The 19,695-nt window shown below is 41.6% G+C and overlaps 1 protein-coding gene across 1 annotated transcript in view; it reads right to left on the bottom strand.

The window, feature by feature from the left end:
- LOC134797489 (sphingosine-1-phosphate phosphatase 1-like) overlaps positions 1-19,416 on the bottom strand; it is a 31,835-nt gene extending 12,419 nt beyond the window's left edge. The window contains exons 1-3 of the mRNA XM_063769732.1: positions 18,911-19,416; positions 11,397-11,550; positions 5,873-5,969 (exon numbers count right to left, since the gene is read on the bottom strand). Of these exons, the coding sequence (XP_063625802.1) occupies positions 5,873-5,969; positions 11,397-11,550; positions 18,911-19,328 (669 nt within the window). The 5' untranslated portion in view covers positions 19,329-19,416. The remainder of the gene's footprint in view (positions 1-5,872; positions 5,970-11,396; positions 11,551-18,910) is intronic.
- Between the last annotated feature and the right edge of the window lie 279 nt (positions 19,417-19,695).

Below are 19,695 nucleotides of genomic sequence, written 5' to 3'. Positions count from 1 at the left end.
CCTGTTGGAATGTTTCTTTGATACGGCTCTTCGGTAGCCTTTCTTCTTCTTCTTCTTTATTAGGGGCTGTATAAGGCTCCAAAGCCTATGTATCACTGCGACCATTCCTGATCTATTGTGATCGCCACCTATTACAACTCTCGATCCAACCCTGCAACTTCGAATAGCTGCAGGATCCTTTTGGTCTCGAGAGACTTTACCTGCTCCGGGCGTAATATGTGTCCGCCCAAGATTAGGTCACGAGTACGCATTAGGCAAGGGCACTCTGTGAGGATGTGCAAGGGCGTCTCCTCCGCCTCCATGCTGAGTCTGCACCGCCCTATGTCACGTTTCCCCATGGTGTGCATGTGCTTATTTAGGCCGCAATGCCCGGTAAGCACCCTTACCAAGTTGCGCAGTTGGTTCCTAGACAGCGCTAAGGCGTTCGAGGACGCCTTTTTGCTGAAGGCCTTGATAAGCGCTTTGGAATGGTTCAAACCTGTTGTTTCTCTCCAGAGTTGAATGGTTTTGTAGTGACAGTAGGTCTTTAGGGTGAGCCGCGTTAGGCTTTTGGGGATACCACAAAAGGGCTCAGGACTGTAGTTCTTCCCCTTAGCCCCTGCTCGCGCGCGTTCGTCGGCCTTCTCGTTTCCTACGATACCCGCATGCCCCGGGACCCAACGTAGAACAACCTTGTTCCTGGCTCCAAGGTTGTTCAATAGTTGCCTGCAGTTCTCAACCAGCCTCGATGTGGTGACATCGGAGGTTAGAGCTAAGAGTGCCGCCTGGCTATCCGAATGGATATAGATAGCAGGGTTGGGCAAAATACTGGCTTCCACGTATTTCAAATACAAATTACAAAATACATTTTTAAAAATATTTGAAATACCAAATACAAACTACTTTGGTGACTGGTATTTGAAATACAAAATACAAATTACAGTGTTTAAAATAATGTATTTCAAATACAAAATACAAAATACTTTTCATTTTTTTTTGTTTAATCATTTAGTATTTTTAACGAATATCCTTTCCTAAAAACTTATAGGGTCATTGCGCTTGTTTTCGTACAGCTCTAGTTTTCATCCACTTGACGAAATTTGAATATAAACCTACATTGCTGCAAATAGTAAATTAAAAATGAAATATATTATTTGCTAATCTGTCAAGTGGTCGAAAATTAGAGCATGGACGGAAACTACTGCAATGACTCTATCCCCTGGCTGTTGACGAAAAGTTCCGCGCAGAATAGCTCGCGCACAGACATAGAATACGCGCTCGCGCTTGACAGACAGCTTAAGTGTGCGAAAGGGAAGCCATCACGTATATGAACATCCCATGAGTGCGAAAGAGTCAAGACTACCAATGAGAAAACGTAACCACTTTTGAGTTTGACGACGGCCGCGGACGGCCAAGAGCGTATCACGGTAATTTTCAAATTGAAAAATATACACGGATTAGGTTAGGACGAAAAGTATTAAATAAATAAAGTAATTCAGTGAAGATGGTGTCTTGTAGTGTTCCGGATTGCAGTGTCACAGGCAGGGCCGGATTAAGCATGTCGGGGCCCCTAGGCAGTGCGAGGCTCGGGCCCCCTACAGTCAATTCTGCACACAGCATATTCAGTACAGGGAAATAAGTTTGCGTTTTTAATTTCAATCTTCAGGCGTCGGACGAGCCGATCCAAATAGAACGATGTCTTTTTCGCTCTTATTGCGTGGACGTAAAGCTTTATTATATAGGTTTTTGCCGATTCCGCGTCGCGTCAAGTGTGGGGAGAGCCTCTAGGCTTAAGGCCAATTCCCAGTGGAATACCAAAGATGTGAGCTTCAGCGTCACTTTCCTATCTACCTCTAATGGCAAATTTTAAGCGAGGCTAAAAGCTAAGCTCAACTGGTGCCGTAAAATTGATTTTTTCAATAAGTTAATATTTTGCGAGCCTGAACAGCGATTGTCCGACCATACGACCAAACGCCGAGCCACATGATTAGAATCAACCTAATAATAAAGAATTTTCATATGTTTAAATTACTAGAGTTAGACCAAGATAAGCCTGCAACAATTTTGATAGCACTCGCAGTGCAAGTGTTATTTTAAACGTTAAAACTTCTATGAAATGATGACGTATAAATAACACTTGCACTGTGTATGCTATCAAAATCATTGCAGACTTTTCTTGGTCTAATTCTACTCATTCACCAGTCAAGCTAACATGTAGATACAGGGTCAACTAAAGAACCAAAATATAAACGCGAGCGCAGCGAGCGCGAAATTTTTTGTTAACCCTTCAGTTAGCGAGTTAGAGAAGGATAGCATACCATAAGAAACACAAAAACACTTGGTATAAAATTTGTTGGTGAGGACCATTGATTCGGGAGCGACCGCCTAGTCCGAGGTCAGTCTCGTTTATTAAGAGGTTGTTTTGTAAAAGAAATTGTATCTTAGGTCCCTTTTATTGATTTAATCTTAAAGATAAAAGTCTTAACTAACTGGGGTAACTGTTGGGACAATGTTCTTGTATAAATGTCATCTTCTGTACACAGTTTGTCAATAAAGTGTTTCTATTCTATTCTATTCTATTCCTTTGATAATTAAATAGCAATTACCTCCAATAATCAATTAGTTTTATGGTGGCAGTCATTTTTAACAAGGAAGCTGGAAAACTGTCATTCTTCCGGAGTATGATTAGGTCTGGCCAAATGTATAAACATTAGAATAATTTAATTGCTATATTCAAATAGCCTATATAACTCTGATTCTAACAATATGTGATTTAATATACTTTCAAACATAGAAAAGCTTAAATCGACGATTTTGTAAAATTTTCTTAATCTGCGCTGACCACCCACCGGGGCCCCGCCACTTGACTACTTTTCGCGTTTTCGCTGGCGCCACTTGAAGGGTTAACAATATCGGAAATTGTGAAAGCGTGTTAAAAGGCCGGGTATCGATCTTCATTTGGGCCTGAAGTGCCCCAGTGAGGCGAGCTTTCATGCGAAGTCAAAGCCGTGCTTCATCAGGCTTCAGGATAAATAGTTGAGCACAGACACGAACCAGCAATGTCCATTGTATTAAAAAACGAGACCGCAGGCCGAGCTTGGCGCTACGAGGCCAAAGGCTAAGCTGAAGTAGAGGAGATGTGGAACACAAATCAATGGTAAATTGAGGTAAAAAGTGAGGCTGAAGGTCGAGCATTCCTATGAAAAACTGGGGACAGTTTTGTCTACTTTCTTTTTCTTTGTTTTAATCAATAGTCCTCGTGATTCAGAGTCGAAATAACCCAAAAGTTGTTGGTTGTTCGAAAAAAAGTGAACCTTTTTTCCCGAAAACCCCTATTATTACAACTTTACAACAGGTACGCACAATACGCCCCGTAAACTGTAACGTATTGCTTCAATTTGATTACAGTAGGTATTTCATTAATTTAAATGGGTCGATAAAAACAATAACAAAGCATATAAATTTTTATAATAATAAAAAAATTACGCATGAATTTTGACCCTATGGAACAAAATATTATTTGGTGCGCGCTGAGCCGCCGGGGCCCTCTGGCCGAGGCGGGGCCCCTAGGCAGTTGCCTACTTTGACTTAGGGTTAATCCGGCCCTGGTCACAGGGCCAAATAATCCAAGCAAATACTCATTTCAGAGGATTTATGATATTCCGAGCGAAATTTTCTTAACGATATTTTGTCAAATTAACAGCGTACAAAGTGTAAGAAGCCGGTTTATACAGTTCATTATAAGTTTTTCTTCCTTTGTGTGCTAATATTTTATCATATTAGTCTATAATTTAAAATATTTTGTGTAAAAACATAACCTTGACAAAATGTTCATATGACATTATCGATAACTTGTCGGTATATTAATAGCTATGTAATTATTTCTTCACAAGACATCATAAAGATATTAGCTTTTATAACCGACTTCAAATAATAACGATTGTTATACCTTTTTGAAGGTGCTCATGTTTAGCGGTAAATTTAAACTTCACTTTCCAACACAGTAAGAAATACATTAAGATAAGTCTGCAACGATTTTGATAGCACACGCAGTGCAAGTGTTATTTATACGTCATAATGTCGTAGAATATTAACGTTTAGAATAACACATTTGAAAAAGTAGTCGATAAAGCAATCAAACATCGACAGATTATTAATATGTTGTAACATGACATCACTATTTTTGATCTCACATAGACAATTTACGCACACACTTGCATTTCATTTTTGGTCACACTTTTGAAGATTGACAGTTGTTCTTTATCATAGCTCACGCATTGTACCTATTTGCCCTCGTACAAGTCGTACATTATATAAAAAAAAGCGTTCCATTTTAGGATCATAGAATTTAATAAAATGTATTTTGTAGAAATGTATTTTGAAGCTTGAAGTATTTGAAATACAAAATACAAAATACATGTGAGTGCAGTATTTGAAATACCAAATACAAAATACTTTTCCAGGTAGTATTTGAAATACAAATACAAAATACTAAAATGTATTTCAAATACATGTAATTGAAATACTGCCCAACCCTGATAGATAGTATGGTTGCCGTAGTTGCTTTGCAGATTGATTGACGCACATTCTAGAATGGCGTATACCTCTGCCTGGAATATAGAGCAAAAACGTCCTAGGTTTAAGCTGATGCTTTTCCTAGGCGCTTCACCGTATACTCCGCAACCTACTTCAGATCCGGATTTGGAGCCATCAGTGTACCACCTCAGGCTTCCTTCTTTCCACTTAATTTGACTGTTTGACCAGTCCTCCCGTTTGGGGATTTCCACTGAGTAAAGTTTGAGTGGACAAAATTTGGGTGACATAGTGTCGGTTGGCATCCCAAGAACAGGAATATCGTACACTGATTCATTAAACAGTCTCAGAGTTTGCGATAACCAATTACCTCTCCTCGCGCCCGCTATTCTAAGCATACTAGATCTCGCCTCCAATTCTAGATGCAAGTGGAGGGGTGGTAGATTTAGTATGGCTTCTAGGGCTGCCGTCGGGGAGGATGACATGGCCCCAGTGACGATGACACAGGCAGTTCTTTGAAGGCTGCCAAGCTTCATCACTGTTACCTTCTGCGTCGTTTTCCTGTACCATGCTACAGAGGCGTAAGACACTATCGGCCTCACTATGGATGTGTACAGCCATAAGGCAATTTTGGGTTTTAGACCCCATCTGTTGCCTGCCAAACGACAGCATATTGCCAAGGCTGATTTAGCCTTTTGTATGGTTCCGTCCACATGCTTGTTCCAGGTCAGTTTCTGGTCCAGTGTTACCCCCAGATATTTGACCTCTGTTGAGAACGGAATAGTTCGGTAGCCTTTACTTTGTCTCTAAAAAAAATTTAAGGTTGTGTAAGGTTACTTTAAATTGGTTGCATCTATATCTTAAGAGTTTGTCTGTAAGTACCTCTCAAGGTAACAAATGTGTTGCAATCAATTCGACCACTTTGGCTATAGGTAACCATTTATTTGATGCTGGCTACATCCGACCCGAGTCACAGAATAAATAATGGTACTACCGTACAGAAAGGAAACTCCATACAAAACCGAAGTTTGACAGCGGTTCAGGGTCGAATTATGCTTTCCCTTTCTTATATATGGCACTGTCACTTTCGGCTATTAACGGTTGTCAAAATTCAAGTGATTATCTTATCTGTGGTCGTGCACGCAAAAGGAAGTCAAGTGGTGCCAACCCTAATAATTGCTCTGCGAGTTTGGCCGAAGTCAGGAGTTTCGCACCCCTGCCCGAGTACAGTCGACGTCAAAGATATGTTTACATTTTTCGACTTATTACAAAGTAGTAAGGTGCAAAAGTTTAAACATATCTTTGACGTCGACTGTACACGTAGATACGCGTACTCCTGTACTTTAGTAAAACGACTTACCAGAACGCTGTGCATGCCAAGATACACGCGGCTGACGCAGATAAGTGTACACCACGAGACAGCAATCAAGGCACCCCAGTGAACCGGGTACTCGTATCTAGGACAAAAATAGCACATTTAAAAGTAAATAAAAAGTTAGTACCTACTTAGTTAAAAATAGTTAGCACTGCTGACTGAATACAAGGGTCTACTATTTAAGTAGGTATATGTGCCCTATCATGCCTCGCATTCGCATACTATGCAAGTCATGATTATCCCGAGTTTCATCATATTCCATTGGAAATATCCAAAGTAACCTAAAGATTATATCTTATTCATAACATATATCTTTACATGTTTGTATGAATGTATGACATGTATGAATCTGCAGCATGTAGCAGCAGTCGCTTACGCTTTTCTGAAAATTGTTTCGATGTAAATTTATATGAAATAAATATTTATCTTAAGCGCCAGTTCCTATAAAACACTATTCTAATAGGTAAAGTCCTTTGCAATAAATAACATATTGCCGGGTCCAGAAAAAAAAGATAGACGTAACAACTAAGATATCCATTTTGTTTTTATAGGATTAATTGAGGTTATCATATTATCCCATCAAACACAAATGTGAAATGAAGGCCCATTTACACGATACAAGATTCTTGAACAAGAATTGGCAATAATTGAATGCAAGTTTTGCCGTGCAATAATTGAATTCAAGAATTGAATCAAAGTGTTTATACATGAGCAATAACCAAAATCTTGAATACAATTATTGCATTCAATTCTTGATAGGCAATATTCTTGACCGTATTTCGTTTACACCAAAGACATTTATTGAACGGCAATAATTGCATGCAAGTCTTGACAGGTCTAAACTTCAAGTTGAATCAAGTATGATGTATTGAAGCCATATTGAAGCAAGAATTGAAGCGATTTGCATTGGCAGATTTTCATTCAATATTGAACGTTTTTTGTGGGTAGTAAAACTGATAAAATGAGCAAAAATTATTTGAAATTAGTTAGTTCGGAGATAATAAAATTCATAGAAATTTATAGAAGTCATCAATGTGTGTGGGACACAGAGGATAAAAATTATAAAAACCGTGAGGCTCGCGAGGCTGCCCTTGCAGCTTTTTCTATAGAACTTGGGGTAGAAGGTTTTGGCACAGATTAATAAATAGTTACTACGTAACAGATACTTCATTCCCAAACAAAAGCAAAAATACCTACGCTATAATAGCCTACAGAACCTTAATAATAATACCTGCTGCTCAGGACAAGAAGAAATGTACCATAATTACGCGCACAAAGAGTCGAGACTGTGTTGCCCGCCGTTCGAGTCACGTGCCAACGCGTCATCGTAAGAATGCGCTAGGGTTGTAGCTACCCTACCTATGATGATTATTGTAATAAAACCAATGTTGCGAATCAAATATGTTTTAGTTTTAATATAATGATTTATAATTTTTTCACTTCTCGGAATTCTCTGTTATTACAATTTTATAAGTAGTTGAAAATATCCGAAATCGCGTAAATAATTTTAATAAATATTCAGGAGCAAAGCAACGGACAATCAACGGTTTTTAAAAGTTGTAATACGGTGCTACCAGGCCGATTAATTATTACGTCGTCAAAGTTATTTAATAATACTTTTTCTAACCCTTCAATATAATTATTAAACTTTCAGGTGGGACCTTTAGCCCGCCATAAAAAGATGAATTTTTATTATAGGCTTTTTCCTTTGTTTTTTTGACTTTTTCACCCATCTACTGCACAATAATTACGTGGTTTCGGCATTTCGAAGCATAAGCGCGGGAAACGCGCGGTGCAATGCGGTGCGAGCGCTGAGGCGGGCGTTCGGCGGCCCTCTGTCGGTTGTATCGTCGACGATACGCCGAGCGGTAGGCATATAGCGCGTGGCCTTGAGCGTGTGACGGAGGCCTGGTTTTGGTCCCAAAGAAATAATGAAGAAACTTAAGAGCATAAGAACGCAATATAAAGCTGAAAAGAAGAAAGTGAAGGATTCAATGGGAACTGGATCTAGCAGTGCTGATGTTTATAAGCCAAAACTCGATTGTTTTTAATGAACCTTACCTGTATAAAATCATTTAATGCCAAATAAATCGCGTTAAGTACTTCAACCAAAAACGTACTTATGATGCACTTAGGTACTCTAAATAACTGAGACAAAGTGCCGAATGAATCTCCAGTTGCCAAGTATGTATGTTACTTCTAGCTTAACGTGAGCCGGAATTGCATTACGCATCACTGTGTTCTGTCTTTGAATTGTAGAACTTATTTTATCGAGCAAGAAAACTGAGCTTTGTTTACACGAAACATGTTCTTGAACTCGGCTTCATCCTCAGCTCGTAGCTCCCGGCACAAAGTGTTCGAAGCTCCGAGCAAACTTCTTCTGTCTATCCATTTTTTGTCCAACATCTTTTTCTTCTACTTTTGTGACGTTTTTCTAACAGTTTTTCTCGTAACACAGTTGCTACTATAGCAGCGACAAGGAACACACCTTCGCGTACGGAATCCATGTCGACAATAAAATATGGATTGGCAATTCTTGAATTGAATTAATTGCACTAGGTTTCGTTTACACGTATGCCAGTATTGAATTCAAGTTGCTACTTGAATACAAAAATGTCATGTATGTTTAGATAGTGCAAGTTTTTTGTTGCCTCAATTTTATTGTATTGAATGTTCAAGAATCTTGTATCGTGTAAATGGGCCTTGAGAGCCAAGTTCATAATTAAGAATATGCGTCGTTGTTAACATCGCCGGAAAAAGAATTGAGATCTATATGGGTGCCAAGTTCTAGTTCGCTTGGGATGTAATTAAAGTGCAGGATTTGACCTGGCTAGTTTATACGTAGGTACACGCTGTATTATATTTGTCTATGTTACTTTTCGAAAATTTAGTTTAGCCGATGGAATATTCCCGACGCTAAAGATTTTCCTTTATAAGGAATGAAAATAATTCATTGGGTTACAAATTTGAAAATAAAAGATAATAACATAACACAATGCTGCCCTTTTGTTGAAGAAAAAACTTGGTGGATGAAAGGTCACCTAGTAGTGCGGTGGTATATTAATAGAAGGCGCCTGGGGTTTTCATACAGCAAATGTGCACATCGGAAGATCGTAAGAAAAAGTACCGGAGTGTACATTGAATCGAAATCCAAAGAATAGGAAACTAAGGGGTCATCCATTAATTACGTCACACGAATTTCTAGGTTTTTTGACCCCTCCCCCCCCCTTGTCACATTTGGTCACATTTGGCAAACCCCTCCCCCCTAGTGTGACGTCACATTTTTTCTACGAAATCGCCAAATCGAATTAAGAAAGTACCTAAGTATTATTAATATTTTATCAAAATATTTTTGACGATATAAATATTAGTAATTTTATAACCCAAAACTGCTTAGGAAAGAAAATTAAAAGAATAAAAACGATTATCGTTTTAAAAACTTGTTATTTAAATGTACAGCGAATGAAATAATTAAAAAAAAAATTCGGTTACTGATGAAGTTAAAGTGACGTCACAAAGTTTGTGTCTCCCCCCTCCCCCATGTCACAATATGTCACATTTTCTTGACCCCCTCCCACCCCCTAAACGTGTGACGTAATTAATGGATGACCCCTAACCTAAGTGGTAAATTTTATTCCTGAGTGATTTCTAATGGCATGGGTAATTTTAAAGAATTCATAAATGTCTGTCAACTCTAAAAAGCCGTGGATAATCGATTGTTCCTATCTCTCATTTTGATATTAGTGTTTGTTAGAAAGAGACAAAATTTAACAAAGGTCTGTTAAGTTTTTTTAAATAAGGGGGCTCATATCTGTATAACACTGATTTAAACTTTCACAATTTTTACTCGTCACTCGCAACGACGGGACGGCGCGCGAACTCGCATGCGATTTTAGTTACATTGCGGACTGTTGGTTACGTCCAATTCAACCGACCGATCAAAACCCGCAATGGTATGACACTCGCATGCGATTTCTCGCATCGTCTAAATCAGCCCTAAAATCGCAGGTTGAAAAATCGAACATTAATGAGTGTTTTGTGTCGATCTGGTGACATCCCTAGTGCCATAGATTTATAAGGCATAGATTCCTAGTTCGTACACCCCAAGTGAAGCCATTTCAAGTGCGACGTCACGTCACACTCGCATCATCGTATTCGAACGGCCCTCGCAGTACTCAAAGTCAAATCGGTCTGTGTACACCTCCCGTTTAAAAATCAAAAACTACAGGAAAGATGGTTGTTTGTACAGCGAATGGGTGTCACAACACATCATATAATAAAAACAAACCGCTTGATATTACATTTCACGCGTAAGTATCGAGTTTAATGTGATATTTTTACATAATCGTAAATACAAAAATCCAAATTTTCGTCAGCCGCCATTTCTTCTAAATGTTGCCAGTGTAGTGAATATTTTTTCCTCCAAATGGGACATGACGTCTACATTTTAGAATAAATACGCTCCATTAAATTTCATTGTATAATTATAGAAAGTTAATTATTTAGGTAAGTATTTACTTTTTTCTTATTTTTATCTTGTGTCATGTTCGTTTCAGTTTTCTGACTGATCTACTTCTGTCTGCGAGATAGAAGGAAAAAAATAGACTAAATCGGAATGACGCAATATGGAAACATTGGAAACGGACTAAACACAGTCGAATATGCTCTGTCCTATTTAAATTTATTCTTATTATTTTATGCACATTTGTTAAATAAATAAAAATAGTAAAAACTTATCAGCTATTTATTTAATCCTTATTTCACAAAGTACAGAAATGCAACAAATCCCAAAATAAACAAAAAGCTTTTGCTACAAAATCGAATCTATACACTTCCAAATTATTAATAACCAAGTGTGATGTTGTTAAAATTCCCCTACTTTGAGAGAAGTAAATGAATACTGGCAACATATTTTGTATATATGTGTGTGTTTGCTGAGCGTAAAACACGAGCGTTCCACGCACACATCGATCGTGTTTCGGCTTCACTTTTGGCAGGTTAGCCGTATGGAGACTATCCGTCTATGCGTTATTAGTTTAAGCCTAGTGCGCAAAACGTTCAAGTTAATAACCAAGATGACGTGCGGGTAGGTCGAATAACTCGCGCGCCTAGACGTTGATGTCAACTTTAGCCAGCCTTCTCCAAGATCACGGGGGCAACGCCGTCCACGAAACGTCGGTAGCAAATTTAAAACTTAATTTTGCGCGATTAAGTCATATATGTGTCTGTTCGTATTTTCTACAAATGTCTCATGTACCTATATCACACCACACACATTATTTATGGAATGGTAATAAGTTTGCAAATTCACTTATGGCGCAGAAGACAATGTATTATCGTCCACTTACAAAATAACTTAGCAAGTAATCCAGAGAATAGTGTGAAATATTCGTATTGATCGTTTATTTGAAACTTTAATGAGATGTAGGGGGTACATGATGCTGCTCTTGCCGTGTCATGGGACACATGCAGAATTGCAGATTGCCTATATTATTACTAAACAAATCACCTGTCCATAGTGTACAACAGCACAGAGAATGGTATTGAAACTCCGACCATTGCATGTGTAGACGGCATGCCATACTCAATGGCCCATTTGGTCTGTAGTTTCTTGACCGGATACCCCGGACGGGGCCATCGGATTATGTCTTTCACACCTTGTCCTGGAATTGAAGAGAAAATTGTTTGAGCATTATTTGTATAAGAATTGTGTTTGATGTTTATATTGGTGTTCTGCCTTTTGCAGAACTATTTTTGGCGGAATTTCATTTGCCAACTAACATTTCGCCGACGTTTCACTTTGACAACTGACGATTAGCAAATTTTTGTATGGCAACGTTTCAATTGGTAGAATTATTGTAAAGCAGATTATTATAACGCCTCTAAACTTTTGGGAAACTCAGCCTCCTTGCGGATCATACGTGGTCCAAAAGGAGCCGGTCACAAGCCCGGGTAAATGAGGAGTGCACTGGTCGTGTTGTCGTCTTGGGGGAAACCCCATCATGGCAACACGCCCCAAAACCCCCAGGGTCAAGGTGGGAGGACGTGCCGAGGGCCCTCACAGCCGGCTGTGGGCAGCGGGGGGTTGGTGCTGATTGGGCTCGCAAGCGGAAGAGGGGAGGGGGAGCAGGGCCTGTGATGTGTCTAGTGGAAGGGGAGGGGCAGTTGTCGAGGAACCCCGGGGTGTCGCGGAGAGATGCCCTTGGGGTGAACCGCCTCTGCTCTGAACCGGAAGCTGGAGTGATGGGAAACATGTGCACAAGTGTTCGCCCCGGGAGGTCATGAGCGACTTCCTTGGGGTAAACCAACGTGCACATTCCCATCACAATGAAACAACACAGGAGCTGCTCTTTCATGCTTGCGAGCTCACTCAGCATAATCGCTGTCGCTAACGACTATGCGTAGGGGAGTGGCGTCACTGCGTAGGAGCAAATGTTGCTGGGTATAGGCAAGGGAGCACTGCCGACCACCCTAATTTTAGTTCTTCCCACAAATTTAAATAGTTTATGGATTCTAGAGACTTAAAAAAACAAAAACCCAAAACCAACACCGCGCAAGCGGAGAAGAGACCCGTAAGGGTAGAAGTGCGTGAGGGCGGGAAACCAGCTGAGGGACCCCCGACCGTCTCGAAAGAGCGGAAGGGCGGGAAGCCAGCTGATAGACCCCCGATCGTTGAAGAAGGTGGGACTCTGAGCTCCGACGAGGAGAGTGGAGGAACACAGAGAGAAGCAAGGCAGGGCACTCCAGATGTCTTACAACTGGGTGGCCTGACTTTGAACGAAGAGGATGCACTGCTCAAATCACCATCGAGGGGGGAAACCACTAGGGAGGCCACACCGATGGAGCATGAGCAGTTCCACAAGTACGAGTCGAAGGCTCAGAAAAAGAAAGCCAAGCTGCTTAGGAGGAGGGCTGCGACTGCTGGGGAAGGGAGTGGCATTCCCGAGGTATTTACCAAAGGGGAGGCCAAGCCCGGCCCGAGCAGACGCGGCTTAAAGATAAAACGACAGAGTACTGATGAGGGTCGCTCAGAGCGTCCTCCAGCGAAGCGTCCGAACCAAGGCAAGGCGGCCGCGGAGGGACCACGGAACGTCGCTAAGGCGAATCGGGGTCTCGCTGTGGCTGTGTGCCGAGAGGACGGAGTTTCGGTGGATGAGGCTCTGGCGAGACTCATCAGAAAGAGGCTTACGCAGCTGATTGAGGTGGTCGTCCTGAAGGTAGTCAGGGGGGAGCCTGGCTTAGTAGCGCCAAGATTCGCTACGTCGGGGTTGGTGTCAGAAGGATTCTTCCTTGTGACACCAAAAACGACGGAGTCGAGGGAATGGCTGCTAAGTCAGGACTTCGGAGAGTTGGATGGCCACAAAATCATCGTGCGTAAGCTGGAGCAGACCAGGGTGCAGGTTTGGGTTCCGGGCGACACGGACACTGAGTACGTAAAGGAGTTCCTTTACGCTCAGAATCCCGATCGACCGGAACTCAAAATTCTGCACTGGAAGGCAGTAGGTAGGGAGGCTCTAGAGCTAGGAACCCGACTGACCTATATGGTTCCAGACGGAGTCGAGGAGAGCTGGGGGCAAGAGAAGACCAAGATTCTGGACTTCTCGGCCACCAGCGTACGAGTCCGGATTCTGAGGGCGAATCCAAATCCACAACCCTCAGAATCCAAACAAGAGGGACCAGCAGAAGCACCCGAGCTGAAGCAGGAGAGTGCTGAACCCGTCGATGTCCATACGGGAGGAGAGGGGAGTATGGATGTCGCCGGCAGTGAACTCTCCGAGTAGCAGCTCGGGGACAACAACACTACACACAAGAGATGAAAAGAAAGGGAGACACACAGGGAACACTACACAAACACACACACACCAACACATACACGAACATATGCCAAGTAAACCTCCAACATTGCAAGGATGCGATGTCCGAGCTGGGACAATATGTTAGGAGGGCCGAAGTTGACATAGCACTGCTGCAAGAACCTTATGCATGGAAAAATCGGGTGGCAGGCCTGGGACATCTGGGGGGAGCTCTCTACTACGAAGGGAATGGTGAGCTGCCTCCTAGAGCATGCATTTATGTGAGCAACAAAATAAGAAACATGGGTTGTGTCATGACCTTATGTTACAGACACCTTGTTGTGGTGGAGACCTACTTCATGAAAGAAGATGGCAAGAGATACAAGGTGGCGCTAGCGTCCTGCTATTTGCCGGGCGATGGAGTGGCACCCACGAAGGAACTAGAAGAAACGGTACTGTGGTACAGAGGTAAGGGGATTCCACTGATTGTTGGTTGCGATGCTAACGCACACCACGAGGTGTGGGGTAGCACCGACACCAACGAAAGGGGCGAATCATTGATAGAATTCATAATTAGCAATGACCTAGAAATTATGAACATAGGTAATACACCAACGTTTGTAACGAGGGCCAGGAAAGAAGTGCTTGACATTACCATGGCAACGAAAGAGGTGAGCGACAAGGTAAAGGGCTGGAGGGTGGATGTGGAGGACAGCATGTCTGACCACCGCAGATTACTCTACAGCATCGATAGTCGCGTAGAGAAGATGAAGGTAAGAAATCCACGTAAAACCGACTGGACGAAGTACGAAGAGGAGCTAAGGGAATTGGCTGTCTCGGGAGTCAGGTATGAGAATGTGAATGACCTAGAAAATGGGGCTCGCAGACTGAAAGAGATCATATTAGGAGCATACCACAAGGCCTGCCCGGAGAAGCTGCTACAAACAGGCAAAGGGCAGCCATGGTGGAACAGAGAACTACAAAAGGTAAGGAAGAAAGTGCGAAGGGCAATGAGAGTGGCGACAAAGAGGGACGACTCTCAGAGCTGGGACACGTACAGAGAGGTCAGGAATAAGTACACCAGACTAAGAGAGAAAGCTAGACTAGAGGGCTGGAGGAGGTTCACGGGAGATTTAAACAGCTATTCAGAGGGGGCACGAGTAGTGAAACTACTGGCAGGGGATCGATCGTGCCAACTGGGTAGTCTGAGAGTAAATGGAGACTTAGTTACGGAACCAGGGGAGATATTAAGCGTCATGCTGAAATCACACTTTCCGGACTGCAAAGAGATGACAGAAATGGAGGAGCAGGAAGGTCAGGAGGAGTCAGACTGGGCAGCGGCATTGGAGGTGGTGGAGGAGGAGAGGGTAGAATAGGCGATCTGCTCCTTTGCGCCCTTCAAGGCTGCGGGCCCTGACGGAGTCCTGCCGGCACTACTGCAGAAAGGATATAGATACATAAAAGAGGACTTAGTGGAATTATACAGGGCAAGTATTGCACTAAAATACATTCCAAGGGTGTGGAGAGAGGTGAGGGCGGTTTTCCTGCCGAAACCGGGTAAGAAATCATACCAAGAAGCGAAGTCATTCAGAAGCATAAGTCTGTCGTCGTTCGTACTAAAGACTTTAGAGAAAGTGATAGACAAACATATAAGAGAAAATGTGGAAAGCAGTGGAGACCCGCTACATGGGAATCAACATGCTTACATGGCAGGAAAGTCAACGGAGACAGCCCTACACAACCTAACTTTAAGGGTGGAAAGGGCACTAGAACCGAAACAGTACGCACTAGGCTGCTTCTTCGACGTTGAGGGGGCTTTTGACAAAGCAACCTTCGAGGCCGTAGAAGAAAGTCTGAAGAGAGAGGGCATCCGACCGACAATAGCGCAATGGATAGGGAGAATGCTAAAAGGTAGATCCATTACGGCGGAGCTGGGAGGAGTAACAAAGACGATTAGTCCAAGAAGAGGGTTCCCACAAGGGGGATGCCTGTCCCCCCTGATGTGGTGCCTACTTCTGGACTCAATGGTAAAAGAGCTCAATAGAGGAGGCATGTACATGCAGGCTTACTCTGATGATGGAGTGCTGCTAGTGAGAGGAATGGTTCTCACCGTGATAAGAGATATAATGATAAGAGGTCTCAGACAGGTACTGAGGTGGTGTAGAGAGAGAGGGTTGGATCTCAATCCATCGAAAACGAAACTAGTGATATTCACTAATAGAAGAATAAAGGAGATGAAACCCATAAAGATACAAGGAATAGAACTAGACATGGTGGAGGAGTTGAAATATCTGGGCGTTACTTTAGACAGTAAACTCAGGTACAAAACTCACATCAAGGAGCAGACGGCTAAAGCTATAAGAACACTGTTCCAATGCAAAAGGGCAGTAGGAAAGAACTGGGGACTGAAGCCAGGAATGATCCACTGGATCTACAAGGCGATAATACTACCCAGGGTGCTATATGGAGCAGTGACATGGTGGCATAGAGCACATATTAAAGAAAACCAAAGAGAACTAACCAAAGTCCAGAGATTAGCGTGCCTCATGATGACGGGGGCTATGAGAACGACCCCGACACACGCAATGGAGGTAATGCTAGGCTTGAAGCCACTCTGGATTGAGGTGGAGAAAAGAGCCACGGAACAGTGGTATAGAATGAAAGCATGCAAGGAATGGAGAGGAAGCTGCGTGGACAAGAGACACGCGCTGATACAAAGAGAGGCACTATCAAAACTTGAAATGTTGATGGCTAATAATGACCTTATAAAGAGGCAGGAGATTTTTGACAAGAAATATAGAATACACATAGGAGAAAGAGACAACTGGAAGGTGGAAGTCGGACACCCGACGACCATCTGCTTTACGGATGGCTCAAGAAGAAGCTCGACGAAACTAGCAGGAGCGGGCATAGTGATCCCCAAACTGGGAGAGAAAGTATCAGTACCACTGGGTAGATATGCTAGCGTGTTCCAAGCCGAGGTATGTGCTATAACACGCTGCGCAAGCATAATCAAAAAGAGCGCAAAACAAGAGGGAGCTGTTGTAATATATACAGACAGCCAGGCAGCACTAAAGGCACTAAAGAAAATATCAGTTACCTCCTCGCTCGTGAGAGAATGCCGAGAGGAGCTCAACTTGATAGGCAAGCAAAGAAGTGTCACGGTGGCATGGGTACCAGGACACCAGGGAGTAACGGGAAACGAGAAAGCAGACGAGCTGGCGAGGATAGGGGCGGAGACGGAATACATAGATCCGGAACCGGCTCTGCCTATGTCAGCTGATGTCACGAAGGGAGTCATAGAGGAGGTAAAAGAGATGGAAGCACAGAGAGAATGGGAAGAAGAGACTGGATGCAGACAGTCGAAGATGATGATCAAAGGTATAGACCACAGGAGAACCAGGTATCTTTTGAAACTAGGTAAGAGCAGTCTGAGACTACTGACAGGTATCATTACAGGTCACAATACTCTCAACAGACACCTTAAGATAATGGAAATTAGTAGAGACGCCGCCTGTCCACATTGTGGTAAGGAGGAGACCAGCTTACACTTACTAGCAGAATGTACTATGTACGCGGCACCGCGATATAATACATTCGGTAGAGACACACTAGAAGAAAACGAACTAAAGGACGTCAAACTCAAAGATGTCCTTCTGTTCTGCAGGAAAACAAGAAGATTAGAGGAGAATAGTGTGGGAATGCCGCCGGGACAGTAACCTGCAGCTCCAACTCCAGGGAACCGGGCTGAATGAACGCGACAAGCGATCGACAGCCCGCCTGCTTCCGGCCGGGCGTCCCTACACTACATCTACATCTACAAACTTTTGGGAGACTTATCATTTGTCAAATCTTTCACTTGGTCGAATAACTCTTGGACGAATAACGTTTCGTTGGAGCTACAGTTCGCTTTTCATACATTAGGCAAGTTACAAATAAGAAAAAGATACATACCAAACAATCAAAAATGGCCGAGTTGTTGTACTTTTTATAATGTATATTTTAATATTTGAAGCCAGTGGCAGCGAGCGAGCGAAGCGAGCGAGCAAGACCTTCCTGGGCAGAGCCGACTTGGATATGGTTAGGTTAGAAGACTAAGGCGGGAGCTTTGCTCCCTCCTTAGTCTTCGAGGTTATTTTTATTTCAACAACCCAAAAACCTAATTACACAGCAACTTTCGGGTCAAATATCTCGGCCATTTTTGATTTTAGAGGAAAGTTTATTAAGAAAAAAGTGATTATTTGAACAAAATCATGTAAATTATTCTAAGTGTTTTAAAACCCCTATGTTTTTCTCATTTTCTCAAAAAAAAAAATTAAAGTCCCAGAAACGGCCCCCCTTTGGTACAGTACAGTCTGACCAAATGAAACAATTGGTAAACAATAAACAACTAAGTGTATATTATGCCAACTAAAACATTCTACGACATGAAAGTTGGCATTTTGAAAATTGGCATTATAAAACACAGACCAAATGTTTAGTTGGTAAGTGTGCGGTTGGCAAATGAAAAAAAAAGATTTGAACAGTTGGGAAATGAAAATTCGGCGAAATAAAAATCCACCAAAATGATAATCGGCCATACCATTTTCGGCGATAAATAAGAGAACCGTTTATATTACTTAATATATAGGATAAGGATATGAATTTCTAAGAATCATTTATACAAGTGAAAGATGATAGAATAACAAGTACCTATAAAAATTATATAAGTAATACACAAAATTTATACTTCTTAACTAAATAGATCAAAAGTTAACAATGTGTATTACGTAAATAAAATTTCATTTTATTGAATGTAAATAAAATGAAATGTTTGGGATTTACGTTAGCTGTAATGTAATATTTTTATGATCCTAAATGATAAAAAAATATTATGGTTAATTGTGAAGAATCTATTGAGATTATAGAATAAAGTTTAGTGTAAAGACACTCAAACATTACACCAAACCAATATAACCTTTATTGTGTTGACATAACTGACATAAGGATAAGGATTTCATTTTATATGTAAATAGTAACCTTGTGATTAATTTGTATCTAAGTCTAACATGTGATAATGATAAGATTTGAAGTTTAGTATGACTCATAACACCAAGGATAATATTTGTCACTCATCAATTTAAATATTTAAAGACAGCCAATAAAAAAGATATAAATACTTTTTTTTAATATGTATAATAGCATTTTTTTTAAGTTAAATTTCGATTAAAAATAAATAAGTTATATTTACCTAGGTACATACAAACAGTCCAGACAAGTATGACTCTCCTACCGACCGCACCATCAATATTCCAGAACCAAAAGGGTATAAATGTGGCATAGAATATCTCATCCCCAAGTGCAGTACCAAGTACAAATAGCCAGTACCAGAACTTGTTATTGATATGGCACTCGACCTCCTCCACGCTCTCGCCTGAAGTATCCGTATCGTATGAGGTTTGAGAACTGCTAGAGATGTTGCTAGGCGCCCGCTTGTGCTGCCTTATATCACTGTCATTATCCTTCTCACGTTCCAACCTCTCTGAATGTATGACTTCACCATCGCCTTCGTTATCCCGAACACTGTTCTTGTATATAACTCCAAAAAAGTTCTGCACTTTGACGACCAACAAAGGGTCTTTTAAATAGTCTATAAAGTTATCCCACATTGTTTGAAAGTTTAAATTAACTATTACTTAGAATTTATATTCTAGAATCTATCACGACCGATCCCTCGATAGTCTCGATACCCTTGGTGGGCTGTCAAAAATGTCAATATTGTCAGTTTGACGTTATAACCTCAGTATTGCCAGATACAAACTAAAAAAACTAAAAGGGCTTTCCAGATATATTTGAATCCAGTGTGTCTATCGCGAACACCGAAGTTCGCAAATTGCGGCCATCCTTCCCTTTTACTTCAATGAGGCATAATTAGAGTGACAGAGAAATAGACGCAGCTATGAGTGAAAGCGAAAATGAAATATGGGGACCGGACCAAAGCCGGTACGCCTGTCTGTTACAGCTTAGAACATGTCT

Source organism: Cydia splendana, chromosome 1, assembly GCF_910591565.1.
Source record: "Cydia splendana chromosome 1, ilCydSple1.2, whole genome shotgun sequence".
NCBI lineage: Eukaryota > Metazoa > Arthropoda > Insecta > Lepidoptera > Tortricidae > Cydia > Cydia splendana.
This window is presented reverse-complemented; position numbering and strand designations above follow the sequence as displayed.